The sequence below is a fragment of the Macrobrachium nipponense genome, chromosome 7 (genome assembly GCF_015104395.2).
Source record: "Macrobrachium nipponense isolate FS-2020 chromosome 7, ASM1510439v2, whole genome shotgun sequence".
NCBI classification, from domain to species: domain Eukaryota; kingdom Metazoa; phylum Arthropoda; class Malacostraca; order Decapoda; family Palaemonidae; genus Macrobrachium; species Macrobrachium nipponense.
Window position 1 is genome coordinate 58,067,124 of NC_061109.1, and position 22,812 is coordinate 58,089,935.

Genomic DNA, 22,812 nt, shown 5'->3' on the forward strand with positions numbered 1-22,812 from the left:
ATATATATATATATATTATATATGTATATATATTATATATAATAAATATATACCCTAATATTTTCCTCAGTTACGCAAATGATATGGCGTTCTAATTTACAGTATGAATCCTAAATATCGATACATATTTAAACATTAGGATATTACTAACTGCGTTTTCTGTAAACCGCTCTGAAATGACCCAAGTTTTTTTTGAGCGTATTGAAACTTCCGGATTTCGCGATGATACAATATGATCACTCAGCCAGTCACCGCTACCTGACTGCCGGATGACTTCTCATGCTTATCGGATATCAAAACATCTTTCGCAAAATGCATTTCATTTCGGCATAAAGTTGTGCCTCGAATGGCGAAGAAGCCGCAGCTATCGGCCAATCAGCAAGCGATGTTGTAAAGGATAAGTCTAACCGGCAATTATAGCGCGAGCCCCGGCCTCCGAAAGATTATGACACGCGGCCATTAATTAAGAGACCAGCTGTTCGATCCCCTACTTTAAATCCCCTTGCATTTCATCTGCGATGAAATTTATAGCTCAGTCTTTTCCTCCTCCGTACAACCCACCCGGCGGTCCCTGACCGCGGCGGGTCCGGTCCTCTACGGGTCTGGGGGAGTGCCCCCCCACCGTAGAGGTCCCTTAGGGACGAACACCGAAGGTGTTTAAGGTATCGAAACAATAAAGAAAAAATATGTAATCACTTTAAACCAACATGCGGGATGGGCAGTTTCCCATTGTTCCCAGTTGAGATGTTATACCGGCGGAGGTGTCTTAGATAAACCCCATACATTTGTCGGGATGGGGGCGGGGGAGTTATGGAGGTGGGAGTGTTAGGAGGAAGGGGAGAAAGGGTGCATTTGTAGGAGGTATTTCGGCAGGAGCGAGAGGACGAACTGCTGGAAGAGGGAACCAAATAGAAAAGGAGTTCGGTTTAGTATGATTATTTATTTTCTGGACTTTTTTTCATTAAGAATCAATTTTTTATTTTTATTTTGCCATTGCATTATTAGCAATGTCTGGATTATCATTACGAATAATAATTAATGTCAACAAGGATCGCAACGATGATGATAATAATAAAAATAATAATAATAATAATAATAATAATAATAATAATAATAATAATAATAACGGTTACTAAGCTTATAATTTAATCTCAGTTTCCAAATCAATTTAAACATATCAAACCAGGCTAACAAAAAGAAAAAAAAAACGGAAAAAACACTTAAAGTCAGGAAAATTTCACTCGTCTCTCCAAATGCCTTCATTTCAAGATCTTCTCTCTATTTCGCTCAGGAATTTTCGTACTCTTATGAATCAGTCTCCCGGAAAATATTTATCCATTCATTCCTGAACTGCGCTTAATTGATTTGATTTGCTTACATAATCATGAATCACAGGAATTGACTCAATTGAATCGCCTCTCAATTTCGAGCTTAAGAGAATAAATGTTATCTTTTAATATCATGGAGGCTACTGTTAGCTTGAAGCTCGAATAAAAAAAAAAAAAAAAAAAAAAAAAAACAGTTAACAAACACCGGTATTTCAGATTTACCTTTCCCTGTGAATTAAAGGAATGATTGTAAGCATAACAAAGTTTATTATTCACCTTTTCATATTATATAACTTTCGATATTCTTTGTCAACATATCTGTTACCATACGAATTTCTTAATTGTCAGAGGTACTAGTATGTCTATTTTTCCGAACTTGCAAAAGTTATTGCACATAAATTATCATTAATTAATCAATAATTCATATGACTAACAAAACTATTGTTACTGTGATAAATTATATCTCACATCAGGGCTATTTAGATTCAACGTTTGGCGTGAATTTACTAAATAATATTTATTCACTGAACGTAACAATTTACCGACAAATGTGATTAAAGTCAGATTTGATAAGAATTCACAAATTAATTGCACGTACCAGATTATAATTTATATTCAACGGTATTCAAATTCGTTTTCAATTCAACCAAGTAAAATAACGATAGCAACTCCAAGTATTGTATTCTCATTGTTAAGTAAACCTTTATATATATATATATATATATATATATATATATATATATATATATATATATATAATATAATTAAAGTAAATAATTGTACGTCTCAAAACGAATATTAACATAAATGGTGACCTGATTAAAATATTCGCCCAAACTACTATACGATTCGTCACCAACAATATCAAAATTTGCCCGTTATATTAATAACGAAAAAAATATTTCACTTTATTATTTTCATTTCCTCCTTTTACTTAATTGTGGAAGTACAGAATATGAACTCGGTAAATGGATACATACGAACGGAAGGTATATAAATTAATTATCCTTACTTCGATAAATGATTCAGTAATGCAAGCACAGAATATATATATATATATATATATATATATATATATATATATATATATATATATATATACATATATATATATATATATATCATATATATATATATATATATATATATATATATATATATATATATATATATATATATATATATATATATATATATATATATATATATATATATATATACATACTATATATACATATATATATATACATATATATATATATATACATACATATATACACACACAATTTAAATAAGACAGGTACGAAAAGCGCCATTATAAAATTATTTACATTATCTTCTCTTTGGATAATGAGAGTTATCATCATTAACGCCATCCCCATCAAATTACCGTTGCTGCAATCCTTCCCTAATTAATGCGGTTGCTATCTTCGCCAATGCCATCCATGCTTATTATTTTTGAATTTTCAATTCACGAAACTACGCCAAAGGCCGGTGAATAAGCCTCCTCGTGAACATCATCATCATAATTTCAAAGCCATTCCAAGGCCTTCCTTCCACAACCCCACCCCTTCCCCCAAATCACTCCGGGACGGAGTGTCAACTCCTGAAGCGATAACGAATTTATTGTCGCCAGCAATAAATTCCCGACTTGTTGAGATACGCCACAGATATTCGGCAGCGGTAGCGAGTGGCCCTCCACATGGACTTGGCTGATTGTGACCAGAGAGGGAATTTTGTTCGCTCAAGTGTCAGTGCCTATACTTGACAGCCAGTCAAAGGATTTCCGAGCGTTGTGGGTGGGATTTCTTTAAGCTTTTTTTTTCTAATGTTTTATCCTAGTGTGTAGAGTGGTTTGTAAATTCCCATAATTTTTCTAGTAAAATATACGATCAACTTTTTTGTTGTTGTTCTGCATTACAATGCTTAAAGTGGTTTATTTATTCGCTTAATTTTTATTGTAAAATGTACAATAAACAAATAAATTACTCCTTTTTTATTGTTTACTGCCCCACAAAGCGTACAGTGGTTTATTTATTAGGTTAATTTTTCATGTAGAATGTATCATAAACAAACAATTAATCCCGTTTTTTCTTTAGTGAGTACCGCCCTACAACGCGTAAAGGGGTTTATTAAAAAGCTTTATTTTCTCGTTGAATATACAATAAACAAGTATATTAATTCTGATTTTTTTCTTGTGACCCAGCCTACAATGCGTCAAGTGTTTTATCAATTCGATCCATCTCTTGTTGTAGAAAGTACGATAAACAAACAAATTTATTATTATTATTATCTTTTTTTTTATTCGTAAGTTGGTTTATTAATTCGATTAATTTTTCACGTAGAAAGCATAACTTTACATAGAAAAATTAATTCTCCCCTAAAAAGCGGTTTATAAATTCAATTAATTTTCTTCGTAGAATATACAATAAACAAACAAATGAATACATATTTTTATTGAATTTTTTCCCAACAATACGGCAAGGGGTTGATAAATTCGATTCATTGCACTTTTAAAATTAAAACAAAATATTCGATTTATTTCCTATTTTTTATTTTCATTTACTAGACAAACCATGGAGATATTTAAAAATGTGCACTCAGTTAATTTTCCATCGTGTTTGACATAAATAACATTCACCAATTTTTTTTTATTATTTAATTTCGAGACGAGAGAGAGAGAGAGAGAGAGAGAGAGAGAGAGAGAGAGAGAGAGAGAGAGAGAGAGAGAGAGAGAGAGTTCAATATTTGGTCATATTTCCCTAAATCATAATCAATGAAAGGGCAGTCGTTATAATATCAGGACACTTGAAATTGAGATTTATCGTACATGATGAATAAGTAATAATTTGCGTTTGTATTATTCAGATGAAAATTATAAAAATTCAATTATCGAAGAATTATTATTGTTTGTTTTGACATTAGCTATTGATGAATTTACTGACACCTCTACTATTCTCAAATAATATTGACAATAATAATATATGCGAGAATAAAGAAATACCTATCTGCATACACACACACGCATATATATATATATATATATATATATATATATATATATATATATATATATATATATACACACACATATATATATATATATATATATATATATATATATATCCTATATGCTATGGTTATCTATATAATCAACGATGCCGATAAATTCATTACCGTCATCGCTGAAATCTGAAGATGAAAAAAATCAAATAATACTACAAACGTTTATTTGAACTTTTCTGAACACTGCATACCTGCTTCGGTATCCAAGGTCTTTATTTATATATACCAGTTACATTTCTTGGGAGTTTTACAAAACTTAATTTGGCCGGAATTTTTGTCCTTTTGTCTAGATATTAATTTTGTCAGTATCAGTTACTTTATAAAAAATCTTATCATCTAATCCTTGACGTATGTTACAATAATTTATATCTCCTGATTTTTATGTACATTAAAAATTAAGTAGCATCTCAGATTCCTATGCCAAAATGCATACACCTTCTGAATTAATAAAAAATTAATTTGAAAATAAATGATTAAATCACTTTAGAAAATCATTATCACTCAACGAAGTCTAGAGAACAGTAAACAGACAAGGCAGCTGATCTGCAATAAAGATAAAAATGATTTAAAATCTATTTCTAAGTATACTCCAACCTAGCCCATCCATTACAAGCCCCTGTCAAACAGTCTTGTGAAATTCTATCTCCGCAAACCATCCAAAATCTCTACTCTTTAGAGATTAAATCTCCTACTTTTCGCACCCAGCCCGACCTTCATCCAATAACGTTCAAATATGGTGTTATTCGTCATTCATAAACACAAGAACTTGACAAAACTGGAGATAATCGGTGAACAGAGAGCATGCCAGTGGGGTCCCCCAGTATAATGCAAAGTTCAGCCCGCAAATAACTCTACGGGCCGTTAACGCACACTTCCAGCCGTCGCACGCTTTCTGTCATATTATTCGTGCGAAAGCGATTAATCACCACTTCATAAATATTCTTACACGATTTAGTCACAAACACTGCCTATATGGACTGTGTTAATAGGTACTCCATATTGGAAGCGAGAGTATCACACAGTTTTTTCTTTATTTCACTATCCATAATCTACTTTTATAAAGTTTTGTTTCTGTTTGCATTTTATCGAGTATAATAAGGAAGATCGTAAAGTCTCTCTTTAGGGTGATCACTGGTTAAGGAAATCTCACCTGTTGGTTTTGAAGCCCACGTGGGCTCTGCGGGAATATGTCGGAAGCCTCTACAGCGGTCACTCAGCGGTGGAGTGGGACAGATCAGCGGTAATTCTTGCGGTATTCCTAGGCCTTATCGTCTGACATGTTAAGACTCAATTTCAACACGGAGAAGGTTTCTTGTTGCACACTGGCAGGCGGTAAGCACAAGGGAGTGTCTGATTGGCGGTGAAATTCTTCTTTCTCCCGTCACAAGAGAAAAGCTGCGTTGTCTTTGACACACAGACTAAAGGAATTTCGAGAGATGACTTACCGCCCATTTACACAGAGCATGAAATATCCCTGGGCCGCCGCCACCGTCCCGTTGAAGGATGATGGAGGTGATGATAATTACCGGAGAGTCCGAGGAACAACGTTGAAAGGATCTCTCTCTTTCTCTCTCTCTCTTTCTCTCTGTTCCTTAGCTTCTGCTTCCTGACATGAGCGTCCAGTGTGACACTGGCAGGCAAGCTGCTGCCCTCTTCTTTTGCCTCGCACTCATTGTCATCCAGGACGCGTCACCTCCAGATACATCGTCAAAAGGGCCGCGTTCCTCTTGACACTTGGTGCTCCGGCATAAAAGTCCCCGTTGTCGCATCCAGATCTTCGTGTCAGGCGATAAGCGCAATGGGGGAGGAGAAGGAGGAAGATGAGGAGGAGGAGGAGGAGGAGATGAGAGGAACACGAAGTCTGCTGCTGAGACGACGAGGACGACGACGTCATGCCTGCTGTTGTCTGTCGCACCTTAGGTTGTTCCCGTAGGATTGATTCTTCCTCCCGCAGCTGCTGAAGAGTGTCACAAGCTCACACTTCGTCACTCAGTTGTTGGACCTTTTCTTGCAGCCTACAGTCGCTGGTTTTCGAGACACCGCTCCTCGGAATCGTTCTCTGCTGGAGGGAGGCGGTCAGGACCTGAGGACCACACGTCCAAGGGACACGCAGAAACAGCATCACGACCGTCCTCCAAGGAAGGAAGACTTGTCCGTCGAAAACATGAGCGGGATGGTTCGTCGTCGTCCAACAACACCAAGGGCCGTCCCGGTCTCAGCGTCCACTATGTAAACAAGATGATCGTCCCGTCCCTCTTGCCAGCACAACCTCTCTCTCTCTCACACACACACTCACACACACATACACACAGCCCAGCGTAATCTCGAAGACTGGCTTTTTCACGCTTTTTCTCTCTGGGTCGTCGTAGGAGGCACCCCACGGCACTGTCTGCAGCACTCAGTCGGAACCTTACCTGTCATCGTAGGCAAATTCGGCGTCTAGCGTGTTGAAATACAGGAAGAATGCTGTAACGCAGCTTGTAATCAAAACTGGCTCCATAGGGACTCCATGACCGACGTGCGCGCGCTACCACCGCCACTCACTCAATGATTGTACCGACGAACTCGACCACTGGCTGGCTGGCTCTTGCCACCACCTCTACCACTACCACCACCATAACCCAAACCACCTCCCGACTCCCTCACATCCCTCTCCCCCATCCTCCTTCAACTCGTCTTCCCCCCTTGCTTCCCCCGCCCAACCCATTCCCTCTATCCCACTTTGCCTTCAGGCCTCTCTCTCCTCTCTCTCTCTCTCTCTCTCTCTCACCTCTCTCTCTCTCTCTCTCTCCTCTCTCTCTCTCTCTCTCTCTCTCTCTCTCTCCACGGGCTTTTTTTTATTATCTCAGTTTTGTTTTATGTCTTTCTGATTTCATGATATTTCCTATTTATTATCTGATTTTTCTCTTTTGGCAATTTATCCTTCCCATCATTCGTCACAATTCCATCACTGCCAAAGGAAACGGGAGAGAAATGTGATTACCACGATCTTGTCGCTTACACAGAGCAACTCCAGAGAAAACATCCATTCCAGCAAAATATTTCAAAGATGAAAAAAACAGGTCCCAAATGGACACAGAGTTGCACGTACGCACACACGCACGCAAGCGCACGCAAGGGTGCACTAGCATCATCGTCGCCGAGTCCCCCTGTCAATCAGTTTTTGGAGTGCGAAAGCCCATCTCCCATCTAAGACGCAAGAGTCTCTCTGTCTCTTTTCATCGTTGGATACCTCGTCGTCTTCCAGTATAAACAGGTGCTATCGTTTGCTTGCTTGTTTTTTCTTAAACGGTGTTTTTTTCATCAATGCTTGCCTTTGCTTGTGTCAAATTTCACTCTTCGCGGAAGGTGAAAAAGACGAAGTGTCCCGTAACGAGGATTTCTGTGACAGGTGTGTGTGTGTGTGTGTGTGGTCCTCCGCCGATACACCAACCTCTGGAGAGTATTTCTCAACAAATAATGTTCTCTCTTCGTGTACTCAAGTGTTAATTTGTCCGGTGATATGACAAAGAGACCAAGGTTAGAGCAGCTAACTAACAGCTGAACAACAAAAGGTTTAGAGAGTATTCTTTAGACCTTGAATTAAACATTCAGCTCGCTCTATCCTATGGTCAAGAAAGAATTGTGTTGAGTCTCAGAAAAAACTTATGGTATACGTCCCGACCATGCATGAAGAAGATTTGAATTCCATTGCAAGAAGCAACACCAAAATTGACAGGATACGGAGACAGGTCTTAAAACTCAACGGTACCGCCTGTGTTACAAAAATTTCTTAATAATGAAGGAAGGTGAACACTAATGTCTAGTATAGTTTTTGGTAGCTGTGTTTTCTCACATGTCCTGTTGAAAGAACTGGATTAGGCAATTTCCAGTGGGTCGCATACGATCAGCAGTGTAAATAAGAAAGGCGAATGAACGGTCGTTCCAAAGCATTTGCAAAAATGCTTTCTTCCCGTGCCGGAGATGGACCATAAAATGGTATTATCTGAACGTAATTCATAAAATCTCTTTTGGGTACGCCAGTTTAATTCATACCTCAGTATCTGGTTACTGCCATATCTGAGAAAAAATTTCAAATTTGTTATTCAAATATTTATTAATAATCTCATACGTAATTTATTTCGATTCGTTATTCAGTTTCTTCATCCTCATATATTTCTTCAAATACTTACTTGAAATATTATGTTGATAATATTCTTAGATTTATATTTATCAAACTCATTTCAACTATTCTAGTGATATGAACCTACAGTAATACAGTAAATAATTTGATAAATTATTTGCCTTTACAGAATGCTTGAGTATAATAGCTTCACGTTCCTAATCTGGAGATAACTTATCCTAGTTATAATATCGTACCTACACAGTATATTATATGACTTAGGTTGTCAGTTTTCTTTTTACTCAAAATTTTCTATAATGCCAGTAGGCTTTATAAGCTAAGACCCGATTTAATTTTTTCATTCCCTAAACAAAAAATCACAAATCCCATCGTGACAATGAAATGAAATGTAAAATATAAAAACCTGACAGCATTCGCAGGAGCGGACACAGGAAAAGGAGCAGTGGAATCTAGGAAAGATATCCTTACCGCGAAAGAATACTTTCCCATGAGACTAATTGCTTTGATGTCCTTGTTCAACGTTTTACCTTCGCAAAAGAAAACCTATAATTGGTCTAAACTGCTTTGGTGAACTTGTTTTGAAAAGCATGGGAGACAATATGGCGTTCAGTAGGACAGGGGAGACAGTAGAAAGTGAAAAACATTTTCTTAACGTTAATAATAGTAATATTTTCTTGCGTTAATAATGGTGACGTATATGGAGAAACCGAAAAAAAGTTTGTTACTAAAATTGATCGCTACGGTATTTACTATTTTATATATATATATATATATATATATATATATATATATATATAGCTAGATAGAAAAACAGAGACAGATAGAGATAGATAGATAGATACATTTGTGTACGTGTTTGGCTACTTATCTCCGTGGGTCTGATTTCCAGGAATGAAAAAGCACTGTGCCATCGTATCATGTAAGAAGTAGCCGAGAAGAAATATCCAATTACTTGGGCACGGAATGTCAACTGACCATCGACAGAGAATGATTGCTTTCTGGACTTCGAAACTGCCGAAGCGAACTCTTGGATTGCTTCTTACCTGGAGTTGAAGTCCCACACAATTTAAACGCCAAATACAGTTGATATACTGAAATTAAATACTCTTTCATTGTTATGCCATCACGTTTTTAATAGCTTTCACCTTATTATCATAATTAATAGTAGCAGTAGTAGTAGTCAGTAGATATGAATAATAATGACGAGTAGTGGTGAAAATAACAGTTAATGCGGTAAAATTAATAGACAGAACTAAAGACATAACATAAGATTTAACGGATTAATATATATATATATATATATATATATATATATATATATATATATATATAGTATGTATGTATATATACATATATATGTATATATATAATCAAATATACATACATACATATACATACAACTGGTAATGGGGATACGTTTTCTTCTTGAGAGATGAAAAATTTACGTTTGTTTTATCGTGAAAAAGTAATAATACTACATATCTATCACAAATGAATCAACAAGAAATAACTGTGTAAAAAAAAAAAAAACAGTGATATAGAGAGAAACCATCAATCATACTCGGGAAAAAACAAGTGAACAAAAAAAATACGTAGAAATAACGCGTCAGTAACCATATTGAGATATATTCTCCGTTATTGCATCTACACACGCATATGCGCATGTGCGAGCGCACACGAACACGCATAAACGCATGTAAACATACATACACACACATATGTATATATATATATATATATATATATATTATAATTATTATATATATATGTATATATATATAAATTGTCTGTGTTACACACACACACAAACACACACACACACACACACACACACACATATATATATATATATAATATATATATATATATATATATATATATATATATATATATGAGTAAATACGTGCTTTTCAGCATGCGCATATTTGTCAAAATCTATCTTTATATGTAGAGTTTAATTTACCCGAAACCTTTTGGCAATCTCTTTTTCTTTTTTTTCTGGTTCCCGAAACACACGTACATACGAGCGTTTGTAAAATACTTGTATATTACTTGCATATATTATTATTTACAATTCCCTATTAAATTACTGTCGAAAATACATTTTCTGCATAAAATATCTAACGAAAAAAGTTGTCTATGAAACATTAAATACTCTGCTTGTTTTCCTCCGTTGAAAAGAAAGTTTGAAATGACGAGCCATACCATTATCATATTCATCTGCAAGCAAGATTCCATGTCCAAATGAAGGAATCTGTAATTTTCTGAATTTTTCATGAAATGGTTTCTCGCCCGATGCTAGGATCTTTTGCAACATATTGCCTGTAATAAAGAGAAAGCGTCTAAGCGCAGAATTATTTCTAGCTCATAATTTATACAATTATTTTAGTAAACAAAGCATAAAAGCAACCTTTTTCCAGGGGACAGATAAGGTACAGAAAAAAACTCTTCTTAATTTTTCACGATTTTTTCATGAAATGTTTCGCGGGTTGAGTAACAGTTCTGTTCAGTGTCATTCGCTACGAAGACAAGAAATATATGAAAATCCAAGAAAAAAGTTATAATTTTCCATGAAAAAGTTTGGGGTTTGGAATACAAATTCAATACGACCGTTTGTTTGCAGATAAAACACGATATTCAACGTTTTCAAGCATTTTTATGAAAGTGTTTGTGAGCCGAGCATAGATACAATACGACCATTATTCTGTAAGAACAAGCTGAAAATCACATATTGGTGATTTTCATAATTTTAATCTTAAACCAAAAACTATTTCATGGAAAATTATAACGGTTTTCTTTTTTTTCGATTTTCAGATATTTCCTCTCTACATGAAACAAGTCCCTGTATAGAACTGTCACTCACCCGCGAGTCATTTCATGAAAAATCATGAAACATATAGAAAAGTTACTTGTAGAAAATGGTTGTTTTTAAGCCCAGAATAGATAGTACATTAAACACATCTCCTACAAGTCAACAAATAAACTTAGACGGCTCTGTTGAGACCATTTGCCTAAAGAACGTATAGGGATGTGGACTGAGACTGAGACCTGTCGAGACCAGTTGTCTACAGACTTACAGAGAAATGAAACCTACAGATCTTTTTAGGAACTTCATAATTATATGTAATATTTCGTGTACTGAGAAAACATCTCTAATATACATCCGAAATTAAGAAATTCCCAAAAAAAATTACAGTCTTATTTTATACAGGTTGAGGCAACAATCCTTAGCAACTTTTTTTTTGTATTTATGGACCAAATTAAATGAAAATTTTTATCTCAGAATTAAAGATATAATGCAAAAAAGTATTCAAATAGAATTACATTGACGCCGAAATTTAGGCAGCAAAACACTATGGTAATATAAAATCATTGCAGAAACGCTAGTGTCTATATAATGATAAAAAAAAAATGAAATGTAGGTTTTATTAAAAGGACATTTCTCCAAATAATAAACACTAATTATCTACTAAAATTTACTCTTTTCTTTTCATTTTATTTCTTTTATTTGGATCATGTCAAGATTAGCGAACCCACTATTTTTCTAAGGCAATATTACACCAATTTGATTTATATATATGCATATATATTATACACATATATATACATATATATAATATACATACATATATATAAATCAAAGAGGTATGATATTGTTATGAAAAATAGAGAGTTCGCTAATCTCGACATGATCCTTTTATTTTATACATTTTTGGAAGTTAGTATAGTAATAGGTAATTCTCCTTCTCCAATGTGGCCCGTTTTAACCAATAATGTTATTAATGTAACAATAATAATACACAAGCCTGTTCCCATTCTTCAGTTATTATATCTTAATTAAGTATATAAAATAAGCCAACCCACTTCGTAAAGTAACCATTTTTGCACGCAGAATTCCCTTTCATTGGTGCAACATAGCATATTATTATTATTATTATTATTATTATTATTATTATTATTATTATTATTATTATTATTATTATTATTATTATTTTACTTGTTTGTTGATCTTTTTGTTTGTTGGTTAAGAGGATTACGCAAGACGTTACACGTGGATTTTCATGAAAATATTATCGAAAGGAGAACCTCTGGAATTTTGGGGATAATGGCAACTTTTGTGCCTTGGTTCCTCAGCCTCGATTGAGGTTTATGATATCCAAAAGGTCTTTTTATTTGCTATAAATAGTTATGCAATTTACATCAAATATCCACGAAGAAATACTGATTCTAAGTTGAGAAAATGAGAAATATCAGATTAAATCAGTATAGGGAAAAAGAGTTGCAAAATGGAAAGGTTGTTGATCTAAAGCCCACTTCATCTGAAGGTTGCATTTCTATTGTAAATTATTAATATATTGATAATATCTACTTGGGCTTCTTCGTTTAGATTTGTTTGTAAGCGAAAACTTCTGGCAAGCAAGAATTACTACTTAAGAAGAGCAGACTCTCACACTATGAACAGAGTCGTTTTAATAAACCGCACAAAAATGGTGATACGTACTGCAACAGTAGAATAATATAATTTGTAGAATAATTAGTGTAGTGAACTTGATGATATACGTATATGTATGTGTATGTATGTACTACAGATATATATATATATATATATATATATATATATATATATATATATATATAATATATATATATATATATATATATATATTATATATATATATATATATATATTATATATATATATATATATATATATATATATATATAGATATATATATATATATATATATATATATATATATATATATAGATATATATATATATATATATATATATATATATATATATATATATATATATATATATATATATATATATATATATATATATATATATATATATATATATATATACACATACATATACACATATATATATATATATATATATATATATATATATATATATATATATATATATATATATATATGACGTGCTTATCATCAAATCCGCCGCTGATTCCACAAAAAATATTACTGGTACTGTTGCAGTAGCTGTCGCTGTTTTTCTGCTGCTTATTAACACTACTCTTTTCATAGTATGAGAGGTTCGACTTTTATGAAGGAGAAATGTTTACTCTCCATAAATTTTAGCTTACAAGCAAATCTAAGTGTGTGTGTGTGTGTAAAGCAACCCATTCATTTGTCACAAGTCAGAGAATGAATGTAAGTAAGTAACTACCACCTTCCTTCACTACAGGGCATTCAAATGTAAGAAGTATGAAACGGTTTAAAGTTTAAAAGTTTATTCAGGTATCTTAAATGATCTAATCTATAGAATTCATTTAAATAGCTTCATGAAAAAAATACTATTACCTATCAAGATTTATTCTTGTCAAGCCCCTGTAAACACAAGAGCTAATTTTCTTCCCATTTAATTGTGGGAAAAGCAATCTGATATTCCTTTTCTTCATCAAGTATCTTTTCAAAGAACTCGAAACAAAAATTATTCAAAGAAATGAGAATCTTAAACATGCAGAGACCAGACGATTGGTCAGCAAAATGACAATATTCTGTCATGTTGGAAAAAAATTAACGTTAATATTTACAGAATTAAATAACTAGTCAATGCCAACAGGAGAATGCGCAATAAGTTTGTCATCATAAGGGTCGATTTCAGGCTGGAAATAATCTTTATATAGCTTGGACGTACTGCAAATACCAGAAAATAATTTCCTTCAAATATCAATGTGCGCAAAACAAATCTGAAATGCGTACAGAAAAAAAGACTAAGGTTTGCTTATGACTGATTTGAATTTTCTGTACAAGAGCGCTCAATGTAAAACTTTCCTCGTGACGCAAGACTGAAATACTGAAAAAAATACTCAATGATTTGTTCATGACTGACAGGTACTTTCTCTACAAAAGGTCCCAATCGAAAATTTTGCTCGTGACTTTCTTCAGATTCGGCGGAATTGTTAGAAACAGAGAATGAAGACTGACGAAGAACAAGCCTATTTCAGCAGCATATGATGACCAATTTTGTTATCCTTATACTACCTTGGGAGCAGTTTGCTTCAAAATGTATAATATCGGATGATGTCTTGATTGTTTATAATCAAAAGCTAAAGGGACAGCTAAGCGTATAGAGAATCGTAAACAACAATGAGGTCATTGGAGCTTACAACATTTATTGTCAGTTTGGTACAAGTGGCAATGTGCCACAGTGAGGTCCCAAATAGAAAAGAAAAATCAGGAACTTCACTAGGTACAACACGAGAATTTAATCCGGCGATATAAGGCATTTGCCCAATTCCAAGTTTACTGTGAATATTTTTATTGTAGAGAATATGCGGAAAATATCAAGATAAGTCATGTAAAATAGTCTGGGAGATGGACCAACACACTGGAAATCAAGAAGACATTTTACGTGTAAAGACATTTCAATACATAGGGAAACATTTACCTTGTATCATACAACTTTGATTTTTCGCTTTGACGTTTTAAAAGAACGTGGAGTCTTCAAAACTTGACTTGCAGTCAGTCCCAATTCCCACCAGATCCATGAAATTTGGCCGTTAGCTCAATCAGAACCTCTATAATGATAATCGCGCACACGCACACACACACAACACTCACACATACACACACACACACACACACACACACACACACACACACATATATATATATATATATATATATATATATATATATATATATATATATATATATATTTATGTATCTGTTCATCATGTGTGTGTGCACATACAGGAAGACATTGCTACTCTTTAATCAGCTTCTCAAAATTGAATCAGTTTTACAAAAGTGTGAAGTACAAGAAACGAACAGAAACAGCAACATAAAAATCATGCAATTTTCAAAGACGGAACATCTTTTCCAATAGGGCAACACCTTACTGGAAGCGAGAATTATGGATGATATAAATATCGGAAAGAAATAAACTTTTAAGCAGGAACTTCTCGCTTCTGCAGTGCTGTCTCGATGCAGTTGAGTGGTAAATGCCAAGCAAAGTAATATTTATTTCCAATTTCAAAATGTAAACAATTATTTTTTTCTCCATAAATTAATCTAAAGAAAATGATAGATTAGAATTTACCAGATCCCGTATGATTCTCTCAGATTGCATCCTTGAGTGGTTTCAGATTTTGCAGCTTGAAGTTTATATAGCAAAATTTTTAATATATAGAGCCTATGGTATGATGTAGAACTTTTCAATATAATAATTTTGATTATATCAATTTGAATTTATCAAACACCTAGTATATTGCAAGTGACGTGATGGCTAACATTCATACGTTTATTTCGCTCGTGACCCCCTTCCTCTTTCAATCTCTCTCTCTCATTTGGAGAGAGGCGAAGAATGGTATGTATACACGCACATTTGGGCGGAGTATATAGATAAATATTATAGGTTTCACATTGAATAAACATTTCACAAATTTTGAAATAATAGATGATGATACTGTTTAGATATAAAGAAAAACTACATAAACATACATTAAGAAGCAGTGATTCCAACACACCAATAAGTACCAATCCTCCTCACAGAAGATGATGTTTAAATGATTAAAAAACTACTATTGTATACATACATTATAAGCAGCGATTTCAACACAACACAAACTACCAATTATATGTATTGTTCGTGACTCCACATTGCGAAGACAGTAAGCAGGAATTTATCAAGTGATTTCAATGCGACCACAAGTATGGATCCCTGAAGCCTCGGTAATCAAAGATTTGGTAAGAGGTAATTCAGGATTTATTTTTGCAAAAAAGTTATCTAAAGTTCATAGAAATAGAGGAAGTGGATATAAATTACTTCTAAAGACCACGAATAATTTGTTTGCAAAAATAAATGCTACACTGCAGCTTACTAAATCTTTGTAATATTGATTACCGGAGGCTTCAGGGATCCATACTTGTGGTTGCGTTGAAGTCACTTAATAAATTCCTCCTTACTATCTTCGAAATGTGGAGCCACGAACAATATATAAAATTGGTAGTTTGTGCTTTATTGAAATCACTGCTCATAATGCATATACTTATACAATTTTAGTTTTCTAATTATTTAAACATTATCAGCTCATGTAATGAGGATTGGTGCTTATTAGCGCGTTGAAATCACTGCTTATTAATGTATACTATTGTGGTTTTCCATTCTTCTAAAAAGTATTATAGTCTCTTATTTCATAATTTCCGATATGTTTATTCCATGTTAAGTTTATAATATTTGTCTATAGACTATTGAATGGCTGTGTATACCATTCTTCGCCTCTCTTCATATGAGAGAGAAAGAGAGAAAGAGGAAGAGGGTTACGAGCGAGATATACGGTATAAATGTTAGCCTTCATGTTACTTGCTAATATAGGTGTTACCTAAATTCAAATTGATGCAATGAAAATTGTAATATTAAGAACTTCTATATTACCACATAAACTCTATACATTAAAATGTCTGCTATAGAAACTTTAAGCTGCAAAATCTCAAATCACTCACGGATACAATCTGAGAGAATCATACGGGTTCTTGTAAATCCTGATCTATAATTTTTTTTAGATTAATTTACGCAGAAACAATATTTACATGTTGAAATTGTAAGTAAATATTATTTTGTTGGCCTTTTACCTCTCAAATGCATTGAGATAGCACGGCAGGAGCGAGAGATTCCTACTTAAAACTAGATTTCAGTCTGATATTTATATCATCAATAATTCTCGCTTCCAGTAAAGTGTTGCCTCATTGGAAAACATTTTTCCATCTTTCAAACCTGCATAATAGTTTTCTTCTCGTTTCTTGTACTTCACACTTTTGTAAAATTGATTCATTGCTGAGGAGCTGACTGAAGAGTATTAATGCCTTCCTGCATGTGCACACACACAAAACCAGACATACACACACACACACACACACACACACACACACACATATATATATATATATATATATATATATATATATATATATATATATATATGATATATATAATATATATATATATATATATATATATATATATATATATATATATATATATATATATATATATATATATATATGATTGTTATAAGCATGGTATCATGATCTTAATTTTTTTGGAAAACTGTACTTCAAAGTTATTTCTTCGAACTTTACATAAGGTTCATTATCTAATCAGCTTTGCAATTTTGGCAAGTTTAACATGATCCTCAACTTGATTGCCTCCTAATTGTATCCATACAAATATTTAATTGTAATATTCAATATTTTCTTTAGCAGTAACAGACGTCTTTCTCTATTTTCAGGATTCATGTTCTCCACCGGCAGGAGGTTGGCTGTTTTCAAAAGAAAAAAACAAATTCTCGTAGTAACATGATACGATGCGATGATTAAATTTTCATTCAATCAGCATGATTGTTACTAGTTGAAGTCAGTTTGCTATTATCTATTGATAATATGCACAATGATATTGGTTTCGAATCTATAAAGGGGCTATATATAGCACTTTTGTGTAGGGTATATTTTTCGAATACACACACACATACATATATATATATATATATATATATATATATATATATATATACATATATATATATTATATATTATATATAATATTTAATATATGTATATATAATATCTTATAATATATATAAACTGACAAATATTGAGCAACAAGTATCGTTTAACATCGAGTTCCTTATTCCATGTGAATAACTTACACCCAAAGGTAATTATTACTGATAAGTTTTTCTGCACCTGCCAAGAAGCGAACTGGAGACTGATTTACACACAACCACGGACATCGATTTTAAACATCCGGCTATCAGGGGAGAAGTTGACAATGATTTTCACTGATTTTTTGGTCCTAAATGAATCACTGAATTAGAGAGAGAGAGAGAGAGAGAGAGAGAGAGAGAGAGAGAGAGAGAGAGAGAATATTATCAATGTTGCCTACTTGTATATAAAATTTTTATCATCCTCCTTTTTCAATAAGCAGCTATGAGTTTTACGGGGTGCACAAAAACAAGAACCCGCGCTGGCGTAATGCCAGAATAAACTAAAAGAATCTATGAGTTGTTCAGGACTGCCTAAGCCATCACATACATAATAACGAGAAATCTTTTGAGGATTTAACAAAGAAAATAAATAAACAAATAAACAGCCAGATGATAAACAAACCGGCCACCCACTTTAGAGCCAAAAATTCCTTACTAAGTCAATAAAAGCTTCCTCAATTCCCGCCCGCTGTAAAGGCGACAAGGCAGTGTGTGTGTGTGTGTGTGTGTGTGCACGCGCGTGTTTTGACGTGTCCGAGGGATGCCGCTCTCTCAGCGATGGCGACTCCGATAAGGGCAAGGGACGTAAGCCGAAAGTGAGACACCTTCTGCAGTGTCTAAGGTTACCTGTAATCTCCTCTAGGTAACATACATCCCCCACCCCTCCTCCTCAAATACCTGAGCTACTGTGAGACCACCGGACTGAGGCTGAGGTCGGGTGGGCGACGAGGAACTTTTTAAAAAGACAAGGAATATACACACCGTCGTTCCAGTAGTTGTGTGCGTTGGGGAATTCCAAGGAGCTGACTGATCCCGCGTTTGGGTGACTGCTATGTAACTCGAGATTTTATAATGGCATTTTATTGTTTCAGTGATTTTGTTATAATGAACACCATCATTATGGTATAACCCTAACACAAACACTATTCCACCTACTGCCCAGCTACTTTTGGTTCACTATGTATATAATGTGTATGTGTATGAATATATATGAAACAGCCTTTTCCAATATTGCATTTATATATCTGAAAGCGTTACGTGATTAGCTTTAATCACAGATAAGCATATTTTAAAAATATAGCTAAACTTCGGGTGACAATTACGATTTTCATCGCCATTTTTAATGGAACATTTTCAGTCATTTATTTTCCTGTTTTTCATATTTCGTTATTTAATCATATGTTCAATCACAACAGAGTCAAAAGTGTAAACATTGTTTCATAAATGTCCATACTTCTTACAGAAAGCCTTATTTCATTTTAACTGAAAATTGATTTTGGGCTAAAATATACAATCTATGATGTAACTACTTTGCTCAAGCATATTTCGTTCAGTCAGCTTAGTTTTAGACAATCACTCTGAAACTCAGTATGACTCTTTTTAAAGATTCCCACTGATAATTCATAGCAAAACAAAATCAAAATGAAGATTGAGCTTCTACTTCTCTGTTTATTTTTAAAATCTTACTCAACTCGCTCTTCTAAATATCCTCTGAAACTCAGAACCATTTCGTGTTCCTGGAAAACAGTAAGCCCTGGGCTGGAGTAAGAAACTGTATTAGACGATTTGTCGATCCTAGAGTCCATTTAATCCCCTGCTATGATGAAGATTAGCCAATATTCACCAAAGGTACCACCTTGACTGGGTGGGACCCTTCGGATGGAGGAGCAATTGTATAAAAGGTTTTGTGTCGAATACCTCTTCCCATTCATGGTACGTAAACACGACACGTGTGTCTTAATGCCTGCGTACATGCTGAGTGTACATAAACCCGCTGTGTGTGCTGTGTACCCCTGCTGTGGTTATGATGCAGGAGCCATGAAAACAGCGGGGGGCATACTCAACCGCCTTGCGGGAGGCCTCACTTACCTTTCTCGCTGGCTAAAGAACCCTCGCTCAGTCCAGAGACCGTGGCGCGCGCGTAGTCTCTTTCTTCCACTATGGCTTGAAAAAGAGAATGAATTTAATGACCTTTCTTTTTTTTACGTGGTATTTATTCTTACGTGTTATTTAATCTTTCTTCCCGAATTTGTAACTAATAAATAACTGAAGCAATTTGTGCATCAAATATTTGTTGTGGTAATTATGGTAACATGGAATAATAAAGGTGTCCAGTATCACATAGCTGAATGCTAATTAGAAACTGTCAGAAATTTCAATTTTAATTTTTCCATCATTTCTTATGTCCCTTTTCTCAAATCTGATATTTTTCCCTTGAGAGAGAGAGAGAGAGAGAGAGAGAGAGCCGGGGGGGGGGGGGGGGGGGGGGGTGGCTTCAGTGTGACCACCTGATGTTTCCAGCACTCTTAAGTCCTCTGCATAACAAAACGCACTGCATATCCCAGCTATACTTGCCGTCTTCCAACCCGTGCGCAATCTCCCTAACAACTGGCCCTTACATAACCGCGTAGAATTAGACGCCTTCATCTGAGCTTTGAAGCAGTACCTAACGTCACTTAGGTAATATTTCACATTACCGTCATTTAGAAGTGTTAATGAATTAATCCTTATGACCAACACAAATCTCTATGGGTCACCCATTCGATTACCGACGAAGCGCATTAATATTTCATTTCACACACACACACACACACACACACACACACACACACAGAGAGAGAGAGAGGAGAGAAAGGAGAGAGAGAAAAGCGAGAGAGAGAGAGGAGAGAGAGAGAGAGAGAGAGAGAGAGAGAGAGTGCGCAGCGTCTGTCATTCATGGGTGGTCATCTTTCTTGCTCAATCTCATCAGGCGACCAACAACACAATGGCGAACGTGTGACTTATATATTATCCGTTATTCAGGAAGAGGTTTCATAAACAATAAAAAAATAAACATACAAAACCGACAAAGGTAAATATGTAATGCTAAACAGACCGTTTAGCAATATGTTTACACGAGTAGTGATGCTTACTCATATACACCACGATTTAATTTTTTATTCAAATCGTATTGCTAAACTGTCTATGTGTATATTCAATAAAGAAGGGAAAGAATATAGAAGTAGAGAGAGAGAGAAAGAGAGAGAGAGAGAGAGAGAGAGAGAGAGAGAGAGAGAGACGAGAGAGAGAGAGAGAGAGAGAGAGAGAGAGAGAGAGAGAGAGAGAGAGGACATCGAATCAATACAGTCGGAAGTCTACCAAGCGTGGAGGCCAAAAATGACCCCACTTGACTTCCCCTGACCAAATGAACCCTTCCTTGCCCCCACACCACAGCCTTCTAAACAAACCAGTAAAAATAAGCAACATGAATATTACAATCGCACGGTAGCCACGCGGAGAGAATTCACGTGAGATTTATGTAATAGAGGCGAGGCCATAAAGATAGCATAGTTCCAATTAGCGGCTACTATATAGACAGATTAGCAGTGCGAGATCTGTCAGTGGACGCAACGGGGCGCCTTTAAACTCAGCAGGAGGCAGCTACTGGCCCAGCGGGATCCCCGCCGCTTCCTTGACAGCCGTGGCAGGACTGAATTAGCTCCACATTGTGGATTCTTCGGACGCAGGCAGGCGTCCCACCAGAGGCGTCCCTCGCCGAGCTGCCTGCTCCAGATGATGAGAGAGAGAGAGAGAGAGAGAGAGTCAAAGTCAAAGTCAAAGTCAAAAACCTTTATTCCATTATAAAATGGTTATTCTGCTGCATTACAATATAAATTATTTACATAAAATTCACAATAATTGGATTGTAAAATTCTAGGATATATATACATTCAAGTAAAATTTAAGAAGTATTGCTTAAGTTTCCTTTTGAATAACTCAGAACTAACATCTATACATTTTCTTAATTCCAGAGGTAGTTTATTCCAGCAAGAGAGAGAGAGAGAGAGAGAGAGAGAGAGAGAGAATCGCGTACAATGTAACGTCTGAAATTGCAATTGAAAGGAAGGGAAAGAGAAGGATTCTTTTAAGTAACATTTGTCAGAGAGAGAGAGAGAGAGAGAGAGAGAGAGAGAGAGAGAGAGAGAGAGATCATATAAAATGCTAATTGAAAATGAAAGTTCCTTTTACCAAATAATGCCAGAGAGAGAGAGAGAGAGAGAGAGAGAGAGAGAGAGAGAGAGAGAGAGAAAGGCCTTCCCTCCCGATTTTTATCAGGTATTTTGGGATGAAACTATTCAAGATCTAAAGACTCTTTAGACCTCGAGGCTACTAGCCCCAAACCACGTCCCGTGGCGTTTGCTGTTGGTCACCCGTTCAGGAAGTGACCAAATATAAGGCTAATTATTTTCTTTTACTGAATGAGAAAGGGTTGACAATTTGCTACTCAACAGTCAATCACATTTCTGTTATTTTGACATTATGGATGTAATAATAATAATATAATAATAATAATAATAATAATAATAAGAAGAAGAAGAAGAAGAAGAAGAAGAAGAGAAGAAGAAGAAGAAATGGGGAGAATAAAACATTCACCGAGATCACGACAGACACAATCAGATACCAACTAGGAAAAAATACCATACTAGAAAGCCCTAGGTCCAGATGAAGTCCCCACACCCACGAATACCAGAACAGCTCTAGCATTGTATCACAAACTACCATGCGCCCGATTAGAT

At 34.8% G+C, this 22,812-nt stretch overlaps 1 protein-coding gene across 1 annotated transcript in view; it reads right to left on the reverse strand.

Moving 5' to 3' along the window:
- LOC135217444 (protein O-mannosyl-transferase TMTC2-like) overlaps nt 1-6,943 on the reverse strand; it is a 214,711-nt gene extending 207,768 nt beyond the window's left edge. The window contains 1 exon segment of the mRNA XM_064253314.1: nt 6,809-6,943. Within this exon segment, the coding sequence (XP_064109384.1) occupies nt 6,809-6,894 (86 nt within the window). The 5' untranslated portion in view covers nt 6,895-6,943.
- Between the last annotated feature and the right edge of the window lie 15,869 nt (nt 6,944-22,812).